Source organism: Chlorocebus sabaeus, chromosome 8, assembly GCF_047675955.1.
Source record: "Chlorocebus sabaeus isolate Y175 chromosome 8, mChlSab1.0.hap1, whole genome shotgun sequence".
Classification (NCBI taxonomy): Eukaryota; Metazoa; Chordata; class Mammalia; order Primates; family Cercopithecidae; genus Chlorocebus; species Chlorocebus sabaeus.
Genome location: NC_132911.1, coordinates 51,484,730 through 51,507,091, shown reverse-complemented (window position 1 = coordinate 51,507,091; position 22,362 = coordinate 51,484,730). Strand labels below are relative to the sequence as shown.

General features: G+C 41.6%; 1 protein-coding gene across 10 annotated transcripts in view; it reads right to left on the bottom strand.

Annotated features, from left to right (window-relative positions):
* The window catches only part of SPIDR (scaffold protein involved in DNA repair), a 502,324-nt gene that overhangs the window by 333,460 nt on the left and 146,502 nt on the right, over positions 1-22,362 (bottom strand). For 8 of the 10 annotated variants that reach the window (XM_008000554.3, XM_008000557.3, XM_008000556.3 and 5 more), the window contains one exon: positions 5,060-5,307. The exons of the other annotated variants lie outside the window; for them this stretch is intronic. In XM_008000554.3, the coding sequence (XP_007998745.3) occupies positions 5,060-5,307 (248 nt within the window). The remainder of the gene's footprint in view (positions 1-5,059; positions 5,308-22,362) is intronic. 10 annotated transcript variants of the gene reach the window in all.

Sequence of the window (22,362 nt, the reverse complement as noted above, 5' to 3'; positions counted from 1 at the left end):
AATGATCCCTTTACCCTTATGTAATGGCCTTCTTTATCTCTTTTCATCTTTTGGTTTAAAGTCTGTTTTATCAGAGAGTAGGACTGCAACCCCTGCTTTGTTTTTGTTTTCCATTTGCTTGGTAGATCTTCCTCCATCCTTTATTTTGAGTCTCTGTGTGTCTCTGCACATGAGATGGGTCTCCTGAATACAGCACACTGATAGGTCTTGACTCTTTATCCAAACTGCTAGTCTGTGTCTTTTACTTGGAGCTTTTAGCTCATTTACATTTAAGTTTAATATTGTTATGTGTGAATTTGATCCTATCATTATGATTTTAGCTGGTTATTTTGCTTGTTAGTTGATGCAGTTTCTTCTTAGCATCAATTGTCTTTACAATTTGGCATGCTTTTGCAGTGGCTGGTACTAGTTGTTCTTTTCCATGTTTAGTGCTTCCTACAGGAGCTCTTGTAAGGAGACCTGGTGGTGACAAAACCTCTCAGCATTTGTTTGTCTGAAAGGATTTTATTTCTCCTTCACTTATGAAGCTTAGTTTGGCTGGATATGAAATTCTCGGTTGAAAATTCTTTTCTTTAAGAACGTTGAATATTGGCCCCCACTCTCTTCTGGCTTGTAGAGTTTCTGCCGAGAGATCCCCTGTTAGTCTGATGGACTTCCCTTTGTGGGTAACTCGACCTTTCTCTCTGGCTGCCATTAACATTTTTTCCTTCATTTCAACTTTGGTGAATGTGATAATTATGTGTCTTGGAGTTAATCTTATCGAGGAGTATCTTTGTGGTGTTCTCTGTATTTCCTGAATTTGAATGTTGCCCTGCCTCGCAAGGTTGGGGAAGTTCTCCTGGATAATATCCTGAGGAGTGTTTTGCAACTTGGTTCCATTCTCCCCATCACTTTCAGGTACACCAATCAGACGTAGATTTTGTCTTTTCATGATATAATAAACACTGTGAAAAACAACTTGACCATCAAAATAGGGAGATAGATATAGCTTTATTATTACCAACACACTTAAATATCTAACAATTTTGCATTGGTGTTTTTTATGCTTCAAATAGTTCCATGAAAAAAAAAAAGAAAAGAAAAGAAAAAGAAAGCCCAAAGAGACTGAGTGACATTTCCCACAGGGCAAACCAGAGAGAGAAGGGCCAGTGTGCTCCAGGCTTCAAATGCCAACTACCTCTCTCAATCCTTGCTACCTGGCCTTTATCAGGTAAAAAAAAGTTTTTAATCACCACAAACCACCATCCCTTCACCAAAGGCAGACAAGGCAGTCACAGGCCTTTCTAGACAGCTCAGTGAAACAGGAACTCTTCAGTTTGAAGGCCTGAGACTAACAACCCTAAGCACATCAATCTCATTTTTAGTATTTAAGCATAGTAACTTCAAAACAGACATCTTCATTTAGTTATTCCTAGAAATCACAACAAGAAAATGATCAATCGCATGTTGTTTGAGCAGCTTCAGCCACTTCTATGAATGTCCCCTCCACCTTCTATTGAGGACTCCCTGACAGTGACCTTAAACAGCACTGTGTTCTCTCCCCTACCCTCTCACCGGGCCTGAAATGCCACGAAGGGATGGCCTTGCTCTTTACTGCAGCTTCCAGACCATCTGGCACCCTCCGTTACACTCCAGCTCCAACCCAGCCTGCCCAATGCCAGGGCAGGCATGTCAGTGCCTGCCCAGCTCCAAGACAGTGTCCTCTACCCGCGCCAGCTACTCTAATCTTGAAGTCCCGAACTACCTCCCTCCAGCGGCTCAACTCTGGGCGCCCGTCATCCTTACTGCCCCAGCTCATCACTTACAGTAGTCTGACTCCATAAGTGTTTGACCAACCTTTCACCAGTCCTCAATCAGTGAGTTCTACCCCAACTCACCATGATCCACATCCTGCATGTTCTCATTCCCACCTTACCCAGCTTAGGTTTCATAGGTCATTACTATAGTTACTCTCGGAACTCCTGTCAACCCCTTTTAGTGCGACCCCGGACCATCCTTGTGCTCTGCCCATATGTGCAGCCCAAGGGTCGAATCCACATTGGCTGATCGGTCTCAAACTCAGTCCATGACCACGACTTCCCAACAGGGCCTGATCCTGTCAGACAGCCCTGGAGCCCTTCTCCAGTTCATTTGTCCCCACTATATGCCCATTTCACAGATTCTCTCTCCTCAGACCTCCACAGCTCCCTCCTCATCCTCCCTGTCAGCTAATGAAGGACTGCCCCATTTTACTGGAATAGAATTATCAGAAAGAACTAGTTCCCAAGTCAGATACACATGCCTGAAATGGCAGGGACTTTGCCTTCCCAGCTATCCGTGGATGGCATGTCTGCTCCTCACCAGGTCCATTCCGGCACCTGCATGGGCTCTGCCTGCCCCGGCCATGGGTGCACACTCTGAGCTCCTGACAAGGTCACCCCTGTTTGTGCCCCCCTTCACCACGGCAGAGACAACTCCATCAGTTGTCCCCTCCCTCCCCTGCCTCAGCAGTTTCCCCTTTTCTCTTGGACCTTCCTATCAACATACAAACATGATGAAATTTCTACTACCTTTAAAATAAGAAACCTTGACCCTCATATTCACTTTCAACTAATGCACTATTGATCTGTTCCCCTTAAAGCAAAACTTCTCCAGAGTTCCATCGTGCTGTCTTCAGTTTCTCTCTTTCCATTCTCTCGAGTCCATGGCAGTCTGCTTTGCCTGGTCACGCCACTGAGATGGCTGCACACCCTGCCCTTCACCGTGGAATCACAGAGGTCAGCCCTGGCAGCGTCTGTCAGAGTGGGTCACCCTCTCTCCTCACTTGCCTCAGCACACCATGCTCCCTTTGTTTTGGCTCCTCCCTCAGCAGTCTCTCCCTCCACACCCTAACTTCTGCAGAGCACCCAGGACTCAGGCCTTGGACAGGTTCTCCTCTCGCCTAGCAGTGGATCTCCTGTGACCCGACCTAGCTCATGCTTCAAAAGATCTGGACACTGAAGTCTACGCATTCACATCTCCAACACCAAGCCTGCCCGTGGACTGCAGACTCATAGTCCCACTAAGATGTATAATGTCTAACTGAAAATGGACAAAAGCCTCATGATTGTCAATCAAAGATACAAAAACAAAAGCACCTGCTCCACTGCACACTCTATTCTTCCAGCTGCTCAATGAGACACCTCCTCAGGGCTTCCCTGAGCCTGTTTCAAACTGAAATGTCCTCCCCCACCTCTGGACCCTTCTCTGTCCCCCTTTTTCTGCCTTTTCTCCATAAAATTTCTCTCTCTGACTTGACATCTATTTTACTTCTTGGCTCCATATTACCCGTCCCCCGACACAGGCCGGGCTCCATTCACCTTTGCTCTCTGTTATGAGCAACCATTCCACTTTGCTTGCTCCTGTGCATGAACAGTGCTTGGCAAGTGGTAGGCCCTCAGCAGGGCTGGGGACAAGACTTTCTGTAATTGCATGGCATCACCTTCACCAACAAAGACATGCTAATTCCTCTAATGGGCTTCCTTTCCTTTCTTCCCAGAGACTATTACAAACCACCTTCTATTACAAATTACATTCTATTACCATTACAAATTACATTCTTTTTTGAGGCCACAACTTCTTTACTTTGGGCACAAGGCCTTCTGTCTCATGGTAAGTAGGCACGAATGGATCTCTGTGCCCTGGCCATACCACTAGACTTGGCCACATCCTCATGCTCTTTCCTCCACTGGTGTACTCAAGCTGGGGCTCTCCTCTCCACCTTCCTTCCCTACCTCCTCTTCAGGATGCTGATTGAGCTACGGTGCACACTCTGTTTATTCGGAACCCCACTGTTTTCAAAATCTGTCTCTCCTATTCCCTGAACGTTCTCTAGAGGCTGGATCTTTTCCAGGTGACTGGCAATCCCGAAGAGAGGAATCAAAGCCCTCCTGCCTGGTCCCCAACTCCCACATAAGAGCCATGACCCTGTCTTCACTCCTCGAACCGTGTTCTACTTCAGCCACAGACCCTGGGCTCCCCTCAGTGCACACCAGGCTTGTCTTCTCATGATGTTACAATATCATCTGTGGATCCAACACCTACACTCTTCATGATCACATTCACTCTTTCTACTGAAACTCCTTTGCCTTGAAATGCTCTACTACTTTTGCTTTTGTGGCCACACTTCATACAGGTTATCTTTCTTACTTTCTTTTTTTGTTGTTGTTTTTTGAGACAGAGTCTCGCCCTGTTGCCCAGGCTGGAGTGCAATGGCACGATCTCAGCTCATTGCAACCTACACCTCCCAGGTTCCAGCAATTCTCCTGCCTCAGCCACCCGTGTAGCTGGGATTACAGGTGCTTGCCTCCATGCCCAGCTAATTTTTGTATTTTCAGCAGAGACGGGGTTTCACCTTGTTGGCCAGGCTGGTCTCGAACTCCCGACCTCGTGATCCACCCGCCTCGGCCTCCCAAAGTGCTGGGATTACAGGCGTGAGCCAACCCCCGGCCTCTCTTTTTTACTTTCATTGAGTCTTTGCTTGGCATTGTTTGGTTCAACAACAAAGAGAACCTTGTATTACACAGGATTGGGGAAGGTCCCTACAGGCTCCTTCATGTTATTTTTCCTGCTTTGCTCACCATGGCCACAGCCTAGCCCCAGACTGACACTGTAGTTCATGGCACACCAGACACGTCTTGTCTGTGGGTTCTGCTCTCTCATACTTTTTTTGCACTTGCAAGTGTTGCCCTGGCAGATCTCTCTCATAAAAGTAATCTGACACAATCTATACATATTTCCACTTCCCTTTTTAGATTGTAAGTTACTCAAGAACAGAACAATTATATACTTGTCTCCACAGCACCTAGAACACTGACTCTCAATAACAGTTGATAACCCAAATAAATCTCCATTAAGAAAGGCAGTCACATCTGCTGGGCATGACTGAAGCTACGACCCTCAACTTGGACGAACATTCTATTAATCGGCTCCAGAACTTAGGACTTCATATACAAGTATTTTAAAATTAACATTTTAGATATTTGGGTTTTTAAAGAAAGAGAAGAATTTAAAAAGAGTGTTTAAAAGGGTATAATTTAACCTTAAAAGCTTCTTCGCTGACTTTTCTGGAGTCCTGGGAAACTTAGCTGTGGGTTTCTGAGGTGTATGCAAAATGGTCTCTGTTGATTTTGTCTTTGGGTCTATCAGTCTCTCCACAATGTGTCTTGCATCTGATTCAAACTCCACGTGGTATTTGTGAGGGGATTCCGAATCAATGAGTAGGACATTTTCCAAGTCATCTTCTTTTTCACTATCTGATGAATACTCTAAAATTTCTATAGAACTTGGCTGAAAAAAATTAAAAGAAAGGCATATTTTTAAATACAAAGCATACTTGATTCAAGTTCGTATTTATATACATCTATCATTCCATTTCCTTACAGTTATATTTCTTGAAGGACCTTTTTGAACACAGTATCTGCAGCTTAAACTTCTGTTCTGACAAAATCCAAAAGTAACCAAGACCAAGAAGAGGTTAAATCAACTGTAAGCCAGACTTTACTTCACAGAATCCACAAAAATAAGTATAAATACTCCAATCTTCTTTCAGAAAACTTCAAGACAGTACCACACATACAGGCAATCTCCAAAACTGAACTAATAACACTCATCTGAAAAGCTGATGATCGTCAATACAATCTCACAGCTACTGAAAAGAAAGGATTTCTTGGATGTTGAAATTTAACATGAAGCTAAATTGTCTCTTCAGGTGTAAATCATTTAATTTGCCAAAAGAAGTCTCCAAGGGTAAAGATCAAGACTTGACTCTCTCCATACAATTATATAATTATTTCCAGAGGCTAGTTTGAAATTGCAAATATCAACAGGAACTATTTAAGAATATGAGTCACTGTCTCCTTTTCCTAACATTTCCTAAAATGTATCTTTCTCCAACTCAGATTTCTAAACTTTCAAAATAATAATTTTTTGAAAGCTGATAATAAAACAAGAATTCATATCGTATGGCCAATAAAAAAAAAAACAAAACAACCATATGGCCAATTCTGGAGGGAAGAATCAAAACCTTCTCTGATGTTTTCTGTCTTTGCCAAGACACACGCCAAATTTAAAGCACAATAGGATTTTATTTTCCTATTACTTCATTGTATAGGTCAATCCCATGTTATTCTGTGTCAGCAACAATTCATCCTTCAATATCCTAGCTTCCAGTGCACTAGAAGTCCCATCTAATTCACTACCTAAATATTGGGGGTGGCACTAGAATTTACATCATTAGCTACATAAAACAAAAGGCTTTTTTTCTGAGGATTATATGGTTAAATTCTTTTTTCGTTTTTCTTTGAGACAGAGTCTCACTCTGCCATCCAGGCTGGAGTGCAGTGGCATGATCTTGGCTCACTGCTACCTCTGCTTCTCAGGTTCAAGTGATTCTCCTGCCTCAGCCTCCCAAGTAGCTGGGACTACAGGTGCCCAGCATGATGCCTAGCTAATTTTTGTATATTTAGTAGAGATGGGGTTTCACCAAGAAAAAAATCACCCGCAGCTGAGAACCACTATCCTAGAAATAAGTCAACAAATAACCAACCACAGGAGGCTTGGGCTGGGGACTCACATGCAACCATGAAGAGGATTCATGCTGCTTGTGAGGATGGGGGAGACCAGTCCCACACAGTTATAAAACTCTAGTAGGGAGGGACGGAGCAAGATGGCCGAATAGGAACAGCTCCAGTCTCCAGCTCCCAGCGCCAGCGACACAGAACACAGGTGATTTCTGGATTTTCAACTGAGGTACTGGGTTCATCTCACTAGGGAGTGCAGGACAGTCGGTGTTAGTCAGCTGCTGCAGCCTGACCAGCGAGAGCTGAAGCAGGGCGAGGTATTGCCTCACCTGGGAAGCACAAGGGGGAAGGGAATCCCTTTCCCTAGCCAGGGGAACTGAGACACACAACACCTGGAAAATCGGGTAACTCCCACCCCAATACTGTGCTCTACCAAGGATCTTAGCAAACGGGCACACCAGGAGATTATATCCCACACCTGGCAGGGAGGGTCCCACGCCCACGGAGCCTCCCTCACTGCTAGCACCTAACCGCGAGGCAGCAGCAAGGATGGGGGAGGGGCGCCCGCCATTGCTGAGGATTAAGTAGATAAACAAAGCAGCTGGGAAGCTGGAACTGGGTGGAGCTCACAGCAGCTCAAGGAGTCCTGCCTGTCTCTGTAGACTCCACCTCTGGGGACAGGGCACAGCTAAACAACAACAACAACAACAATAAAAAGCAGCTGAAACCTCTGCAGACGCAAACGACTCTGTCTGACAGTTTTGAAGAGAGCAGTGGATCTCCCAACAAGGAAGCTGACATCTGAGAACGGACAGACTGCCTGCTCCAGTGGGTCCCTGACCCCTGAGTAGCCTAACTGGGAGACATCCCCCATTAGGGGCAGACCGACACCCCACACCTCACACGGTGGAGTACACCCCTGAGGGGAAGCTTCCAAAGCAAGAATCAGACAGGTACACTCGCTGCTCAGCAATATTCTATCTTCTGCAGCCTCTGCTGCTGATACCCAGGCAAACAGGGTCTGGAGTGGATCTCAAGCAATCTCCAGCAGACCTACAGCTGAGGGTCCTGACTGTTAGAAGGAAAACTAACAAACAGGAAGGACACCCACACCAAAACCCCATCAATACGTCACCATCATCAAAGACCAGAGGCAGATACAACCACAAAGATGGGGAAAAAGCAGGGCAGAACAGCTGGAAATTCAAAAAATAAGAGCGCATCGCCCCCTGCAAAGGAACGCAGCTCATATCCAGCAACGGATCAAAGCTGGACGGAGAATGACTTTGACGAGATGAGAGAAGAAGGATCCAGTCCATCAAACTCCTCAGAGCTAAAGGAGGAATTACGTACCCAGCGCAAAGAAACTAAAAATCTTGAAAAAATAGTGGAAGAATTGATAACTAGAATAATTAATGCAGAGAAGGCCCTAAACAAACTGAAAGAGAAGAAAACCATGACACGAGAAATACGGGACAAATGCACAAGCTTCAGTAAGCGACTCGATCAACTGGAAGAAAGAGTATCAGCGATTGAGGATCAAATGAATGAAATGAAGTGAGAAGAGAAATCTAAAGAAAAAAGAAGAAAAATAAATGAACAAAGCCTGCCAGAAGTATGGGATTATGTAAAAAGACCACATCTACGTCTGACTGGGGTGCCTGAAAGTGAGGGGGAAAATGGAACCAAGTTGGAAAACACTCTTCAGGATATCATCCAGGAGAACTTCCCGAAGCTAGTAGGGCAGGCCAACATTCAAATTCAGGAAATACAGAGAACGCCACAAAGATACTCCTCGAGAAGAGCAACTCCAAGACACATAATTGCCAGATTCACCAAAGTTGAAATGAAGGAAAAAATCTTAAGGGCAGCCAGAGAGAAAGGTCGGGTTACCCACAAAGGGAAGCCCATCAGACTAACAGCAGATCTCTCGGCAGAAACTCTCCAAGCCAGAAGAGAGTGGGGGCCAATATTCAACATACTTAAAGAAAAGAATTTTCAACCCAGAATTTTATATCCAGCCAAACTAAGCTTCATAAGTGAAGGAGAAATAAAATCCTTTACAGATAAGCAAATGCTCAGAGATTTTGTCACCACCGGGCCTGCCTTACAAGAGACCCTGAAGGAAGCACTAAACATGGAAAGGAACAACCGGTACCAGCCATTGCAAAAACATGCCAAAATGTAAAGACCATCGAGGCTAGGAAGAAACTGCATCAACTAATGAGCAAAATAACCATTTAATATCATAATGGCAGGATCAAGTTCACACATAACAATATTAACCTTAAATGTTAATGGACTAAATGCTCCAATTAAAAGACACAGACTGGCAAACTGGATAGAGTCAAGACCCATCAGTTTGCTGTATTCAGGAGACCCATCTCACATGCAGAGACATACATACGCTCAAAATAAAGGGATGGAGGACGATCAACCAAGCAAATGGAGAACAAAAAAAAGCAGGGGTTGCAATCCTAGTCTCTGATAAAACAGACTTTAAACCGTCAAAGATCAAAAGAGACAAAGAAGGCCATTATATAATGGTAAAGGGATCAATTCAACAGGAAGAGCTAACTATCCTAAATATATATGCACCCAATACAGGAGCACCCAGATTCATAAAGCAAGTCCTTAGCGACTTACAAAGAGACTTCGACTCCCATACAATAATAATGGGAGACTTCAACACTCCATTGTCAACATTAGAGAAATCAATGAGACAGAAAGTTAACAAGGATATCCAGGAATTGAACTCATCTCTGCAGCAAGCAGACCTAATAGACATCTACAGAACTCGCCACCCCAAATCAACAGAACATACATTCTTCTCAGCACCACATCACACTTATTCCAAAATTGACCACATAATTGGAAGTAAAGCACTCCTCAGCAAATGTACAAGAACAGAAATTATAACAAACTGTCTCTCAGACCACAGTGCAATCAAACTAGAACTCAGGACAAAGAAACTCAATCAAAACCGCTCAACTACATGGCAACTGAATAACCTGCTCCTGAATGACTACTGGGTACATAACGAAATGAAGGCAGAAATAAAGATGTTCTTTGAAACCAATGAGAACAAAGATACAACATACCAGAATCTCTGGGAAACATTTAAAGCAGTGTGTAGAGGGAAATTTATAGCACTAAATGCCCACAAGAGAAAGCAGGAAAGATCTAAAATTGACACTCTAACATCACAATTAAAAGAACTAGAGAAGCAAGAGCAAACACATTCAAAAGCTAGCAGAAGGCAAGAAATAACTAAGATCAGAGCAGAACTGAAGGAGATAGAGACACGAAAAACCCTCCAAAAAAAATCAATGAATCCAGGAGTTGGTTTTTTGAAAAGATCAACACAATTGAGAGACTGCTAGCAAGACTAATAAAGCAGAAAAGAGAGAAAAATCAAATAGACACAATAAAAAATGATAAAGGGGATATCACCACTGACCCCACAGAAATACAAACTACCATCAGAGAATACTATAAACACCTCCACGCAAATAAACTAGAAAATCTAGAAGAAATGGATAATTTCCTGGAAACTTACCCTCTCCCAAGATTAAACCAGGAAGAAACGGAATTCCTGAATAGACCAATAGCAGGCTCTGAAATTGAGGCAATAATTAATAGTCTACCAACCAAAAAAAGTCCAATACCAGATGGATTCACAGCTGAATTCTACCGGAGGTACAAAGAGGAGCTGGTAGCATTCCTTCTGAAACTATTCCAATCAATAGAAAAAGAGGGAATCCTCCCTAACTCATTTTATGAGGCCACCATCATCCTGATACCAAAGCCTGGCAGAGACACAACAACAAAAAAGAGAATTTTAGACCAGTATCCCTGATGAACATCGATGCAAAAATCCTCAATAAAATACTGGCAAACTGGATCCAGCAGCACATCAAAAACCATATCCACCATGATCAAGTGGGCTTCATCCTCGGGATGCAAGGCTGGTTCAACATACGCAAATCAATAAACGTAATCCAGCATATAAACAGAACCAAAGACAAAAACCACATGATTATCTCAATAGATGCAGAAAAGGCCTTCAACAAAATTCAACAGCCCTTCATGCTAAAAACGCTCAATAAATTCGGTATTGATGGCACATATCTCAAAATAATAAGAGCTATTTATGACAAACCCACAGCCAATATCCTACTGAATGGGCAAAAACTGGAAGCGTTCACTTTGAAAACTGGCACAAGATAGGGATGCCCTCTCTCACCACTCCTATTCAACATAGTGTTGGAAGTTCTGGCTAGGGCAATCAGGCAAGAGAAAGAAATCAAGGGGATTCAGTTAGAAAAAGAAGAAGTCAAATTGTCCCTGTTTGCAGACGACATGATTGTATATTTAGAAAACCCCATTGTCTCAGCCCAAAATCTCCTTAAGCTGATAAGCAACTTCAGCAAAGTCTCAGGATACAAAATCAATGTGCAAAAATCACAAGCATTCTTATACACCAGTAACAGACAAACAGAGAGCCAAATCAGGAATGAACTCCCATTCACAACAGCTTCAAAGAGAATAAAATACCTAGGAATCCAACTTACAAGGGATGTAAAGGACCTCTTCAAGGAGAACTACAAACCACTGCTCAGTGAAATCAAAGAGGACATAAACAAATGGAAGAACATACCATGCTCATGGATAGGAAGAATCAATATCGTGAAAATGGCCATACTGCCCAAGGTAATTTATAGATTCAGTGCCATCCCCATCAAGCTACCAATGAGTTTCTTCACAGAATTGGAAAAAACTGCGTTAAAATTAATATGGAACCAAAAAAGAGCCCACATCTCCAAGACAATCCTAACTCAAAAGAACAAAGCTGGAGGCATCACGCTACCTGACTTCAGACTATACTACAAGGCTACAATAACCAAAACAGCATGGTACTGGTACCAAAACAGAGATATAGATCAATGGAGCAGAACAGAGGCCTCAGAAATAATACCACACATCTACAGCCATCTGATCTTTGACAAACCTGAGAAAAACAAGAAATGGGGAAAGGATTCCCTATTTAATAAATGGTGCTGGGAAAATTGGCTAGCCATAAGTAGAAAGCTGAAACTGGATCCTTTCCTTACTCCTTATATGAAAATTAATTCAAGGTGGATTAGAGACTTAAATGTTAGACCTAATACCATAAAAACCCTAGAAGAAAACCTAGGGAATACCATTCAGTCCATAGGCATGGGCAAGGACTTCATGTCTAAAACACCAAAAGCAACAACAACAAAAGCCAAAATTGACAAATGGGATCTCATTAAACTAAAGAGCTTCTGCACAAAAAAAGAAACTACCATCAGAGTGAACAGGCAACCTACAGAATGGGAGAAAATGTTTGCAATCTACTCATCTGACAAAGGGCTAATATCCAGAACCTACAAAGAACTCAATCAAATTTACAAGCAAAAAACAAACAACCGCATCAAAAAGTGGGCAAAGGATACGAACAGAGAGTTCTCAAAAGAAGACATTCATACAGCCAACAGACACATGAAAAAATGCTCAATGCAAATCAAAACCACAATGAGATACCATCTCACACCAGTTAGAATGTCAATCATTAAAAAGTCAGGAAACAACAGGTGCTGGAGAGGATGTGGAGAAATAGGAACACTTTTACACTGTTGGTGGGATTGTAAACTAGTTCAACCATTATGGAACACAGTATGACGATTCCTGAAAGATCTAGAACTAGATGTACCATATGACCCAGCCATCCGATTACTGGGGATATACCCAAAGGATTATAAATCATGCTGCTATAAAGACACATGCACACGTATGTTTACTGCGGCACTATTCACAATAGCAAAGACTTGGAATCAACCCAAATGTCCATCAGTGACAGACTGGATTAAGAAAATGTGGCACATATACACCATGGAATACTATGCAGCCATAAAAAAGGATGAGTTTGTGTCCTTTGTAGGGACATGGATGCAGCTGGAAACCATCATTCTCAGCAAACTATCGCAAGAACAGAAAACCAAACACCGCATGTTCTCACTCATAGGTGGGAACTGAACAATGAGATCACTTGGACTCGGGAAGGGGAACATCATACACTGGGGCCTATCATGGGGAGGGGGGAGGAGAGAGGGGGGAGGGATTGCATTGGGAGTTATACCTGATGTAAAAGACAAGTTGATGGGTGCAGCACACCAACATGGCACAAGTATACGTATGTAAGAAACCTGCACGTTATGCACATGTACCCTAGAACTTAAAGTGTAATAATAAAAATAAATAAATAAACAAAACACTGGTAGGAATGCTGACATGGAGATACTGCTTGGGCTCCAAGGAGAACACATAAGAAGGGCGACAAAGCCAGGAGAGGCACAGGGAGAGAGAAGAGTTAAGTGGAGAAAAGGTCTGTTTCTGGTTGGGTGGGTGTAATCCCAGCACTTTGGAAGGCTAAGGCGGGCAGATCACTTGAGGCCAGGAGTTTGAAAGCAGCCTGGCTAACATGGCAAAATCCTGTCTCTACTAAAAATACAAAAATTAGCCGGGTGTGGTGGTGCACACCTGTAATCCCAGCTATCGGGCAAGCTGAGACAGGAGAATGGCTTGAGACCCTGGGAGGCGGAGGTTGCAGTGAGCTGAGATCATGCCACTGCACTCCACCCTGGGTGACCGAGTGGGAAGGAAGGAGGGGAAGGAGGGAGGGACGGAGGTAGGGAGGGGAAAGAAAAGAAAAAAAAAAGAAGAGGAAAGGAAGAGAGAGAGAGAAAAGAAAAGGAAAGAAAGACAAGACAAAGAAAGAAAGAAAGAAAGAAAGAGAAAGAAAGAAAGAAAGAAAGAGAAAAAAAGAAAGAGAGAGAGAGAGAGAGAGAAAAAAGAAAAGAAAGAAAGAAAGGAAAGACAGACAGAAAAAAAGAAAAAGTAAAAGAGCGTTGCTTCCCAGAATCTGGCACCTGAAGTTCAATGCTAAGTGTGGATTAATTAGACAGAGAGAAGAGGGAAGGACATTCCAGGGAGAAGAAAGAGGAGGACCAATATTCTGAGGCAGGAGAGAGCTACTGGCAGCTTCACACAGGAGGTAACAACCTCAGATGGTAATGTGGAATTGACCATTTGAACATTTGAATGGTGATACAGAGAGGGAGGAAATCAAGCTGGCTGGGGAAGGGCAGCTAGCTAAAAGGCTCTTCCATAGTCAGAGCAAGACATTGAGAGGATCTGAGTGGTAGTGGGAATAGAAAGGTGGACTGAAAAGAATACGAGGAAAAGGATGCGATAACACTTGAGGACCAAATTCAATATAGCAGGAAATACATTCGGACAGGAGTTGCTAATACTCAAGCTGGTTTTGATGTGTGAATGTTGTGGTGCCTATAGGATACCTGGGGAAAAACTGGTCAACAGGCAGTGGCTCTGCAGGTCTGGAATTCTAAGAGTGATGTGGGATGGGAACACAACTTCAGAAATCATGAGAATCAGGATGTGAAGGCACGAGGGCTGGAGAAGACTATCTATGGAAAAGTATGTGAAAGAAGAGAAGGTCCAGATTGGAACCTTGGAAACATCAAGAACATTCATACTGTCTTCAGGTGACAAGAGACTGAACAGTGTTCTGCATCTGACAAAACAGAAATTGTACAGATACAAGAAATCCATGGGACCTTGGTAAGAATGTGCCTTAAAGAATAAATGGAAGATAAAATGAAAACAGCAGATGTGACAATTTGTTTTAGAAAGTTTGGACAGGCATATTTTATTTTCCTTCCCAGAAAGGATGGCATAAAAAGGTACATTTGCTCAGCTGTGAACAACCTGGCAAGACGATGCTTAAGTTAAAATCATGAAAACCATGAAATCCAAATGAATTTCCTCAGTGAAGAATTTAACATCAGTAAAACTGGTAAGACTTAGCAGCTCAGGTAGTACTTCAAAATTCTCAGCATCAATCCATGATAACAAATTTTAGGTATTTTAAGCTATTGCTTCCTCAGTGAGAACTAGCTAATATCTAAGAATGCACTGAATGCCAACTACCCACATGCTATGTTAGCTGCTACGGTAGTATAAAGAAATTTTCAAGTCCATCCTTGTTCTTGCATCCTTATACCCAATTTAAAAACTGAAGGAAAAACTAAACTAAAAATACAAAACAATTTATGGACAATTCCAAACGTACCCTGCATACAGCAGATGTAGAAATGGAGAAGACTACTTGGAGCGGCAGCAGCCTAGAAGGTCTTTCCCAATAAAAGTGGTGTCTGACTCGAACACTGTTGTGGTCTCAGCCCTACTCCCTACTAGTGGGTTACCTTAGGGAATTTATTTAACTTCCCTAAGGTAGTGTCCTTGATGAGGTTATTTCCTCATCTTCAAATTGGAGATGCAGTAATAAATGCTAACGTATAAGCATTTAGCAAATGTTAGCTATTCTTTTTAGCCCTTACAGTTTACATGTCGTTTGGTTTTAAATTTAATATTTTAAAATTTGTATTTATTTTCTGTTAAAACTTTTTTCTCGGTTTCTAAGAGGATTTCTATAAAAAGACAATGAGGAACACCAAGAATGTCTTCTGTAGACAACCAAAAAGACAAACACTGTCTTAAACCCACAGAGCAAATCCTGGATTCTTTGTGTAGTCGTTTTTTAATTAATTATTTACTTTGTTTGTTTTTTGTTTTTTTAAAAACAGGATCTTACTCTGTTGCCCAAGCTGAAGTGTGGTGGCGTGAACACAGCTCACTGCAGCCTTGACTCTCCTGGGATTGAGTGATCGTCCCACCGCAGCCTCTCAAGTAGCTGAGGCTAGAGATGTGTGCCACCATGCCTGGCTATTTTAAAAATTTTTTTTTGTAGAGACAAGGTCTCACTTTGTTGCCCAGGATGGTATCAAATTCCTGAGCTCAAGCCATCCTCCCACCTCAGCCTCCCAAAGTGCTGGGATTACAGGTGTGAGCTACTGCACCTGGCCCATGCAGTCATTTCTAATAGGAACCAAGGCAGAAGGAACACCTTTAGGAAAGGATAACTAGAAGCCACCATTTTAGCATATTATATTTTAGAACATTCCCCATGCCCATAACCCCAGATGAACATGGAGGAACGCTCACACCACGGACAGAGAGGGCCTACTGGCTCACCAGACACCAGCTGTCTTGGCCTGAGCCTGACTGTGAGGAACACGTAATCTTTCAGAAAGAATGATATGTACACGTATGCATGTGTGCACAGACAAGTGTGTGCCAGAGAGGGTGGAAGAGAGAGGGAATAGTCAGAGATAGGTCAAAGGTGACTGCAGGTTCATAGGTTCAAGCTTGTATTCCCTCTCTACATTGTAGAATCAGATTAATGAGAAAGGAGGGTCATGAGTTTTGGAACAAGACAGACTTGTTTTTGATCACAGCTCAACTATTTTTTTTTTTTTTTTAATTTATTAGTATTAAACTTCAAGTTGTAGGGTACATGTGCACAACGTGCAGGTTTGCTACATATGTATACTTGTGCCATGTTGGTGTGCTGCACCCATCAACTCGTCATTTACATCAGGTATAACTCCCAATGCAATCCCTCCCCCCTCCCCCCTCCCCATGATAGGCCCCGGTGTGTGATGTTCCCCTTCCCGAGTCCAAGTGATTTAACTATTTTGTTACTTTGAACAAGTTGACTCCCCCATTCCCAGCTTAATCATCCAAAAATGGAAAAATTCTTTGAGAAATATTTTAAGATACAGATAATGACTATTTATTATGAAATATTTAAGGGCACAAAAGGTAGGGGAAAAAAATAACAAGTAGATGCACCCATCACCTTCTGTCAAATTTTAATACAATGCAAATTTTTCTTTAGATTTTTTTTTAATGGTATGGGTGAAATGTCCTATATTTCTCTTCCTGTGCCTATTCTCCTTAGAGGCAACTTTCTCCTGAATTTGGCATTTCATTATTATCTGTTTTAATTTTTTTAATAGCACACATACAAACGAACTATTTTGCAAGGACACGGCAGCTGTAGATCACTAATTTTCATTGCTATATTCTGACTATACCACTTTTTACTTACCTATTTCACTGTTGGTAGACCCTTAAGAGTTTTGTAAATTTTCACATTACAACAAAACTGTAACATGTAGTACTATACTTGTTTCACTGGGCACATACATGCTAACTTCTCAGTGGTATACACTAGCCCAGTGGATTCTTGGACAGTCCATTGTCAACTACACTGGCAATTGTGAGATGGTTCTATGGAGACCCTGTGCTGACAGAAATGCTCATCAGCAGTGTTTGAAAGCTGTGGCACATTATCAGCATCACTGAGTAATTTTAAACTTTTAAATTTAAACTATCTGATGGGTGTGAAATGTTACATCTCTCCTATTTAAGTGTGCACATCCCTGATCATTCACAGGGTTGAGCATCTTTGCACTCGTTGATCGGCTCTTCACATTTCTTCCTGTGTGTTCATATCCTTTAACCGTTTCTCCAGTAGGAGAGAAAATTAATTTTTCAATCATCTGGATCTATGGAACACATAGATGGTCAGAAAATTGTTATTAAAATTTTAAAGTAACAGAAGGAGGACCTGGCATACACCACTGACATCTTTCCCAGTACCTTAAAAACATCAACCACATTTCTTAACCATAGTTATTCCTGATAGGTTGCCTGCTGCTGCCACACACTGACCCAATGTACTTGGGCAAAATTTGTGTTCCACGGAAACTTTTTTTTTTTTTGAGATGGACTCTTGCTCTGTCGCCCAGGCTGGAGTACAGTGGCATTATCTCAGCTCACTGCAAGCTCTGCCTTCCGGGTTCACACTATTCTCCTGCCTCAGCCTCCCAAGTAGCTGAGACTACAGGTGCCCACCACCACACCTGGCTAATTTTTTGTATTTTTAGTATAGACGGGGTTTCACTGTGTTAGCCAGGATGGTCTTGATCTCCTGACCTCATGATCCACCTGCCTTGGCCTCCCAAAGTGCTGGGGCGTGAGCCACCATGCCCAGCCGGAAACTTTTATCCTTTACCAAATCATCCTTACAAAAAAAAATTACTTTGCATAAATGATGAATTTCAAGAACAAATATTTAAATTTGTTTTTCTTTTAAAACACTTACATTTCACATATTTTTCCTATTTTTGCAAAGTTAACCAACTGATGCCCTCTTGAAACTTTCACAGATTACTTCCTGCAGAAATATAGCCCAGTTATAGAAATAATATGGACAAGTAAATAAGGAACTTTTACAGCAGTAAAACATCTGCAATGGTCAAATGCACAGAGCAAAGAATGACTATGTAGCTATTATCATAATCTGCTAATGTTTAAATACAACAAAATTATCATCAGGACTTTTTTCCTCCTTGATGTAAGGAAGTTTGGAAGGAGGAGTCTTCTGATTTAGTGAGTAAATATCACAAACAAGACTGGCATGAGGCAAGGAATAGTTTTTATGAAGCCAGTCAACAAAGACAGTAGTCTGGTCCTATTTCCATTGCAATATACTAACAGGACCTTGGTTAAAGCCATCTGCAATTTCTCAAAACCATAAAGTATTCAATACTGACTCTGTTTCCAAAGTTAGCAATACTGCTGTAGTACACATCTGTTGCAATTTATTTCTGACTCCTCTTTTCAGAGAACAAATGTCTCTGTCCACAGAAGGAAACCCTTCAACCTCTGGCAGTCATAAGGTTATGGACATCTCACATCTCAGTAGCCATGTGTCTAGGATAAGACTTCTGTCAGAGGTCAGAGCTGATTGGCCTCAAGTAGACAACTGACCAATGCCAAGCCAGTCAGATTCTTTTCCTCCAGATTTTGAATTGACAGAGTCTGGGAAGGGGAAGTTAAGCTACACTAATGTCAAACCTCTAGATGAAAAGTCCATGAGCTCCTGCTGGTGAGGTTCCCAGGGCTGCCCCAAGGCTCAGTTCATCCTTCAACTTTATCTTAAGTTACTCAAGATTTGCAGTAGTATTCTAGTGAATTTCCTCTTCTTTTAAAACCAGCTACATTTGGTTCCTGCTACTTGCAACCAAAAGGATAACTACCTAAAAAATATCTCCAAATAGAGAAAACATTAAATAAATATTTATTCAGTACACACCACGCATAAGGTATTATGGAAGAGAGAAAATATGATGAGACACACTTCCATAAAGAGCTTGAAATAAAATAAAGCAGATATAAGCATGGCTCACACTAGTGCTCCAAATGGACAAAAAATGGAGCCCTTATTTCTGGATGATCTAAAACCAGCAGGCATAGTGGAAGACGTAAAACCTATACTGAGTCTCAGAGGATTGGAAAATTCTCAACCGATAAAGATGCAAAAAGAGAGACGAAAGCACATAAGGCAGGAAAGTAAAATGACTTTCATGATCTATAGACGAGTCCAGGCAACTCAGAGTTTAGAGTTCATACTGGGAGGCAAGAGACAGTAATGTGAAAAACATAATCCTATGGATTGTGTGAGGAGCAAAATGTGGAGGGTCTTGAATGTCAGGTTTAACAGTTTAGATATCACTGAAGAAAGTAGAAAGCTTTTGAAGATTTCCAAGTATGCAAGGAGGATGAATTTGGAAGACACGTTGAGAAGACTGTTGTGGAGACTGCATATGGGATGTATCTGAAGAAGGGAAATGCTCATGCAGTAAGCTACTGTAAATATCCCAGTCAACCTCTCTCCATTTCAGAACTGCCCATCTTCTCTTAAAGGGTTCAATTCACATATTCACAAATATCTCAATACAACAAGTTCAGAATCAAACTCCTATATGTTCCTCAAAACCAGCTGTTTACCCCAGTATCACCTGATCAATACCACATGCCACCCATGTGCAAGTCAGAAATCCCCTGATATTCAATTCATGACTAAGTTTTACCTCCAAAACTAACCAGGATGTGCCCCTTTCTCTCCACCCACTCCCACCTGGCACCACAATGGCTGTGACTCAGAGCTGGTCTCTTGCTCCACTCCTGCCCTCCTGCCAGGGTCTGCCCTACACACCACAATCAGAACAACCTGAGTCAGAGCATTCCATGCTCTTCCTTAAGATCCTATAAACAACTTCCCAGTACACCTAGGATGCCATTCAATGCCCCCCACCTGCCCTATGGTCTCTAAGACCTCAGGTGGCCCCTGCTCCCGCCAGGCCTCTACTCATAGCTGTCTGTCTCCTGGCTGCTCCCTAGCCTTTCTGATGTGCTTTCAGGTTTCCGCACCATGTTCTTCCCTGCCTGTGGATGCCACAGCCCTTTCTGCCCTAGAATACGCTTCCTCATTCCCACCCCAAATCTTTCCCTAAGGCTTTCTCATGTTTCAAGGTTTCAGCCTAAAAATCCCCTCATTACACAGGTCTGCCTTCAGTACCCTAGCAGAAATTGCTGAGTGCTGGGGCTGGGGCAACAGCAGTAAATTCAATCTATATCTATATCTATATCTATATCTATATCTATATCTATCTGTCTCTCTCTCCCCCCCTTGCCCCCCCCCCAACTTCTCCTTATTTTCTGGAACATGAGAAAATTAGGCTCCTTTCAACTAAAGTAAAACAGAAAAAATAACCACAACAATATCATCATCATCGTCAAAGTTCTTATACTAGGCTCTACCAGTTTTGAAATATTTACAAATGTATTGACTCGTTTATTCCTCACAACGGCTGAATGAAAAATAGTGATGGGAAACTACTCAGTATATCTAAATATCGGTAACTATGCAGGCAGAGGCTGTCCTATACATGGGAACCCATGAGGGACACTTCAGTGACTTGCTTGAGCCCCCACAGCAATCTAGTAACACAGGCAGGAAGCAGCCCACTTCCTACCACTCCTGGCTCCACTCTTCCAAAACGCTGTCCCACCTCTCCAGGCCTACACACCTGACTTCCTCAGTGAACTTCAAAGCAACAGTTAATAACTAGGAGCCTCAGTGAAACCAAACAATTTTTTAAAATACATAATAAAGTATATGAATACTTATGTCAAGTAGAATTACTCCATTAAATTTAAAGAATTTCCCTCAAGTTTTTTTTCATTTAAGCAAGGAAAATTCTAAAAAAGAAAATAAATTAAGGGCAACTACAAATAATACATCATAGTGTAGAACTATAGTTATTAAAAGCTTGGTACCAACACAGGAATAGACCACCCAATGATTGATATTCCTGAAGTATACCCAAATTAATATTCCTGAAGTATACCCAAATAGAAATAAGATTGCATATAAAAATAATAAAAATAAGAGTGCAAATCACTAAGCAAAAGAAACTCACTTGGGAACAAGTGACTACATATCCAGAGAGGGAAAAAAGCTGGATCCCTCTCTATTTACACCAAAATAAATTTCCAAAAGATCAAAAAATCAAAATAATTTTATAAAGAACTAAAAATACGGATACATTTTAAAAATAATTGTAACCTGGAGAAAGGTTTTTCTAGTATGACACAAAGTCCACAAAAGAAATGACTGACCACATAAAAATTTAAAACTGTGTCCAAAAATTTCCCGAAGTAGAAACATTTAAAAGACAGCAAACTGGTAAAACAACAACAACAAAAGAGGACAAAAAAGAAAAAAATCTGCCACAATTAACAAGCAGTTTGTTTTCTTTGATGTACAAAAACCCCCCATGAATCAATAAGAAATGGGAAGCCAACCCAATGGAAAAAATAAGCAAAATATGCAAACAGGCATTCCAAGGAAACGTGATAGAAACTACCAATACAAGATGATCAGTCTCACTGGTAACCACATGCTGGCAGAAGCTCTTGGCCACTGAGACAAAGAGTGAATTCCTGTGACTGTGCTGGGAGACTAAAAGCAAGATATGTTAAAACTTAACATGTAAAGACTTTTAATCTATCAATTCTCTTACTGGGTCTATTCATTCAACTGTCCAGATACATATGTACATGGAGGCATAGCGTAGCATAGTTTATAGGTAAAGAACACCCAAAACCAAAAAACTGGAATCATCCATTAATCAAGTGCTGGTTATGGTATTTATACAAGAAAATATCATGCAGCCATTAGAAACAATGTGATAGATCCATAAGTCTTGGTAAGAATACAGAAAATTACAAAACTAATGCATATATAGGAAGAGCTTATGGGTGGAAAAACCAAAAACAGAAGAACATATACAAATATTCTTATATACAGAACAGTTTTTGAAGACTACACAAGAAACAACAATGATTAATTCTGGGAGCTGAGTTTATTATTCTTTAACTACTGTTCTAATTGAAATACTTTCCTTAAGTATGTATTCTTTATTTAAAAATATTTAAAATTTAGTAAATTAAAAGTAAAGAGTATAAAAGCCACCTAGAGGATCCAGACACTCAGGTGCCAAAAGAGGAAACAAAACAAAACAAAACAAAACAAAATGGAGGGAGAAGGAACAAAAGAGAGAGACTGGCAAGAAGAGATCTCATGGGTAGGAGAGGACACATCATTTCAGTTAAGTAACTAGGGATGTCTGTTCTCCCTTCTTAAAATGAGCAGAACAAGAAATACAGAAATATTTCTTAGGCCATCTAGATAAACAAAAATATATCAGTGGCCACTAACTTGAGTTGCCAATGGAATTTTTTAGCAGAGGGTCTGAGCTCATGGCCTCCAGCCCCAGAGGGTGAGAGGGAGGAGGAGAAGAGGATGGCAGGGGTGTGAGGGAAGCCTCACATCTGTCTAAACTGGCAGCTGCTGCTCAGAGCGAACTGACTCCCGCAACGTGGGCAATCTGCCCAATAACTAGCAGAGTTTCTTCAAAGGAAGATAAAGAAATCTGAAACCTAAGTGAATTTTCCTAATTTT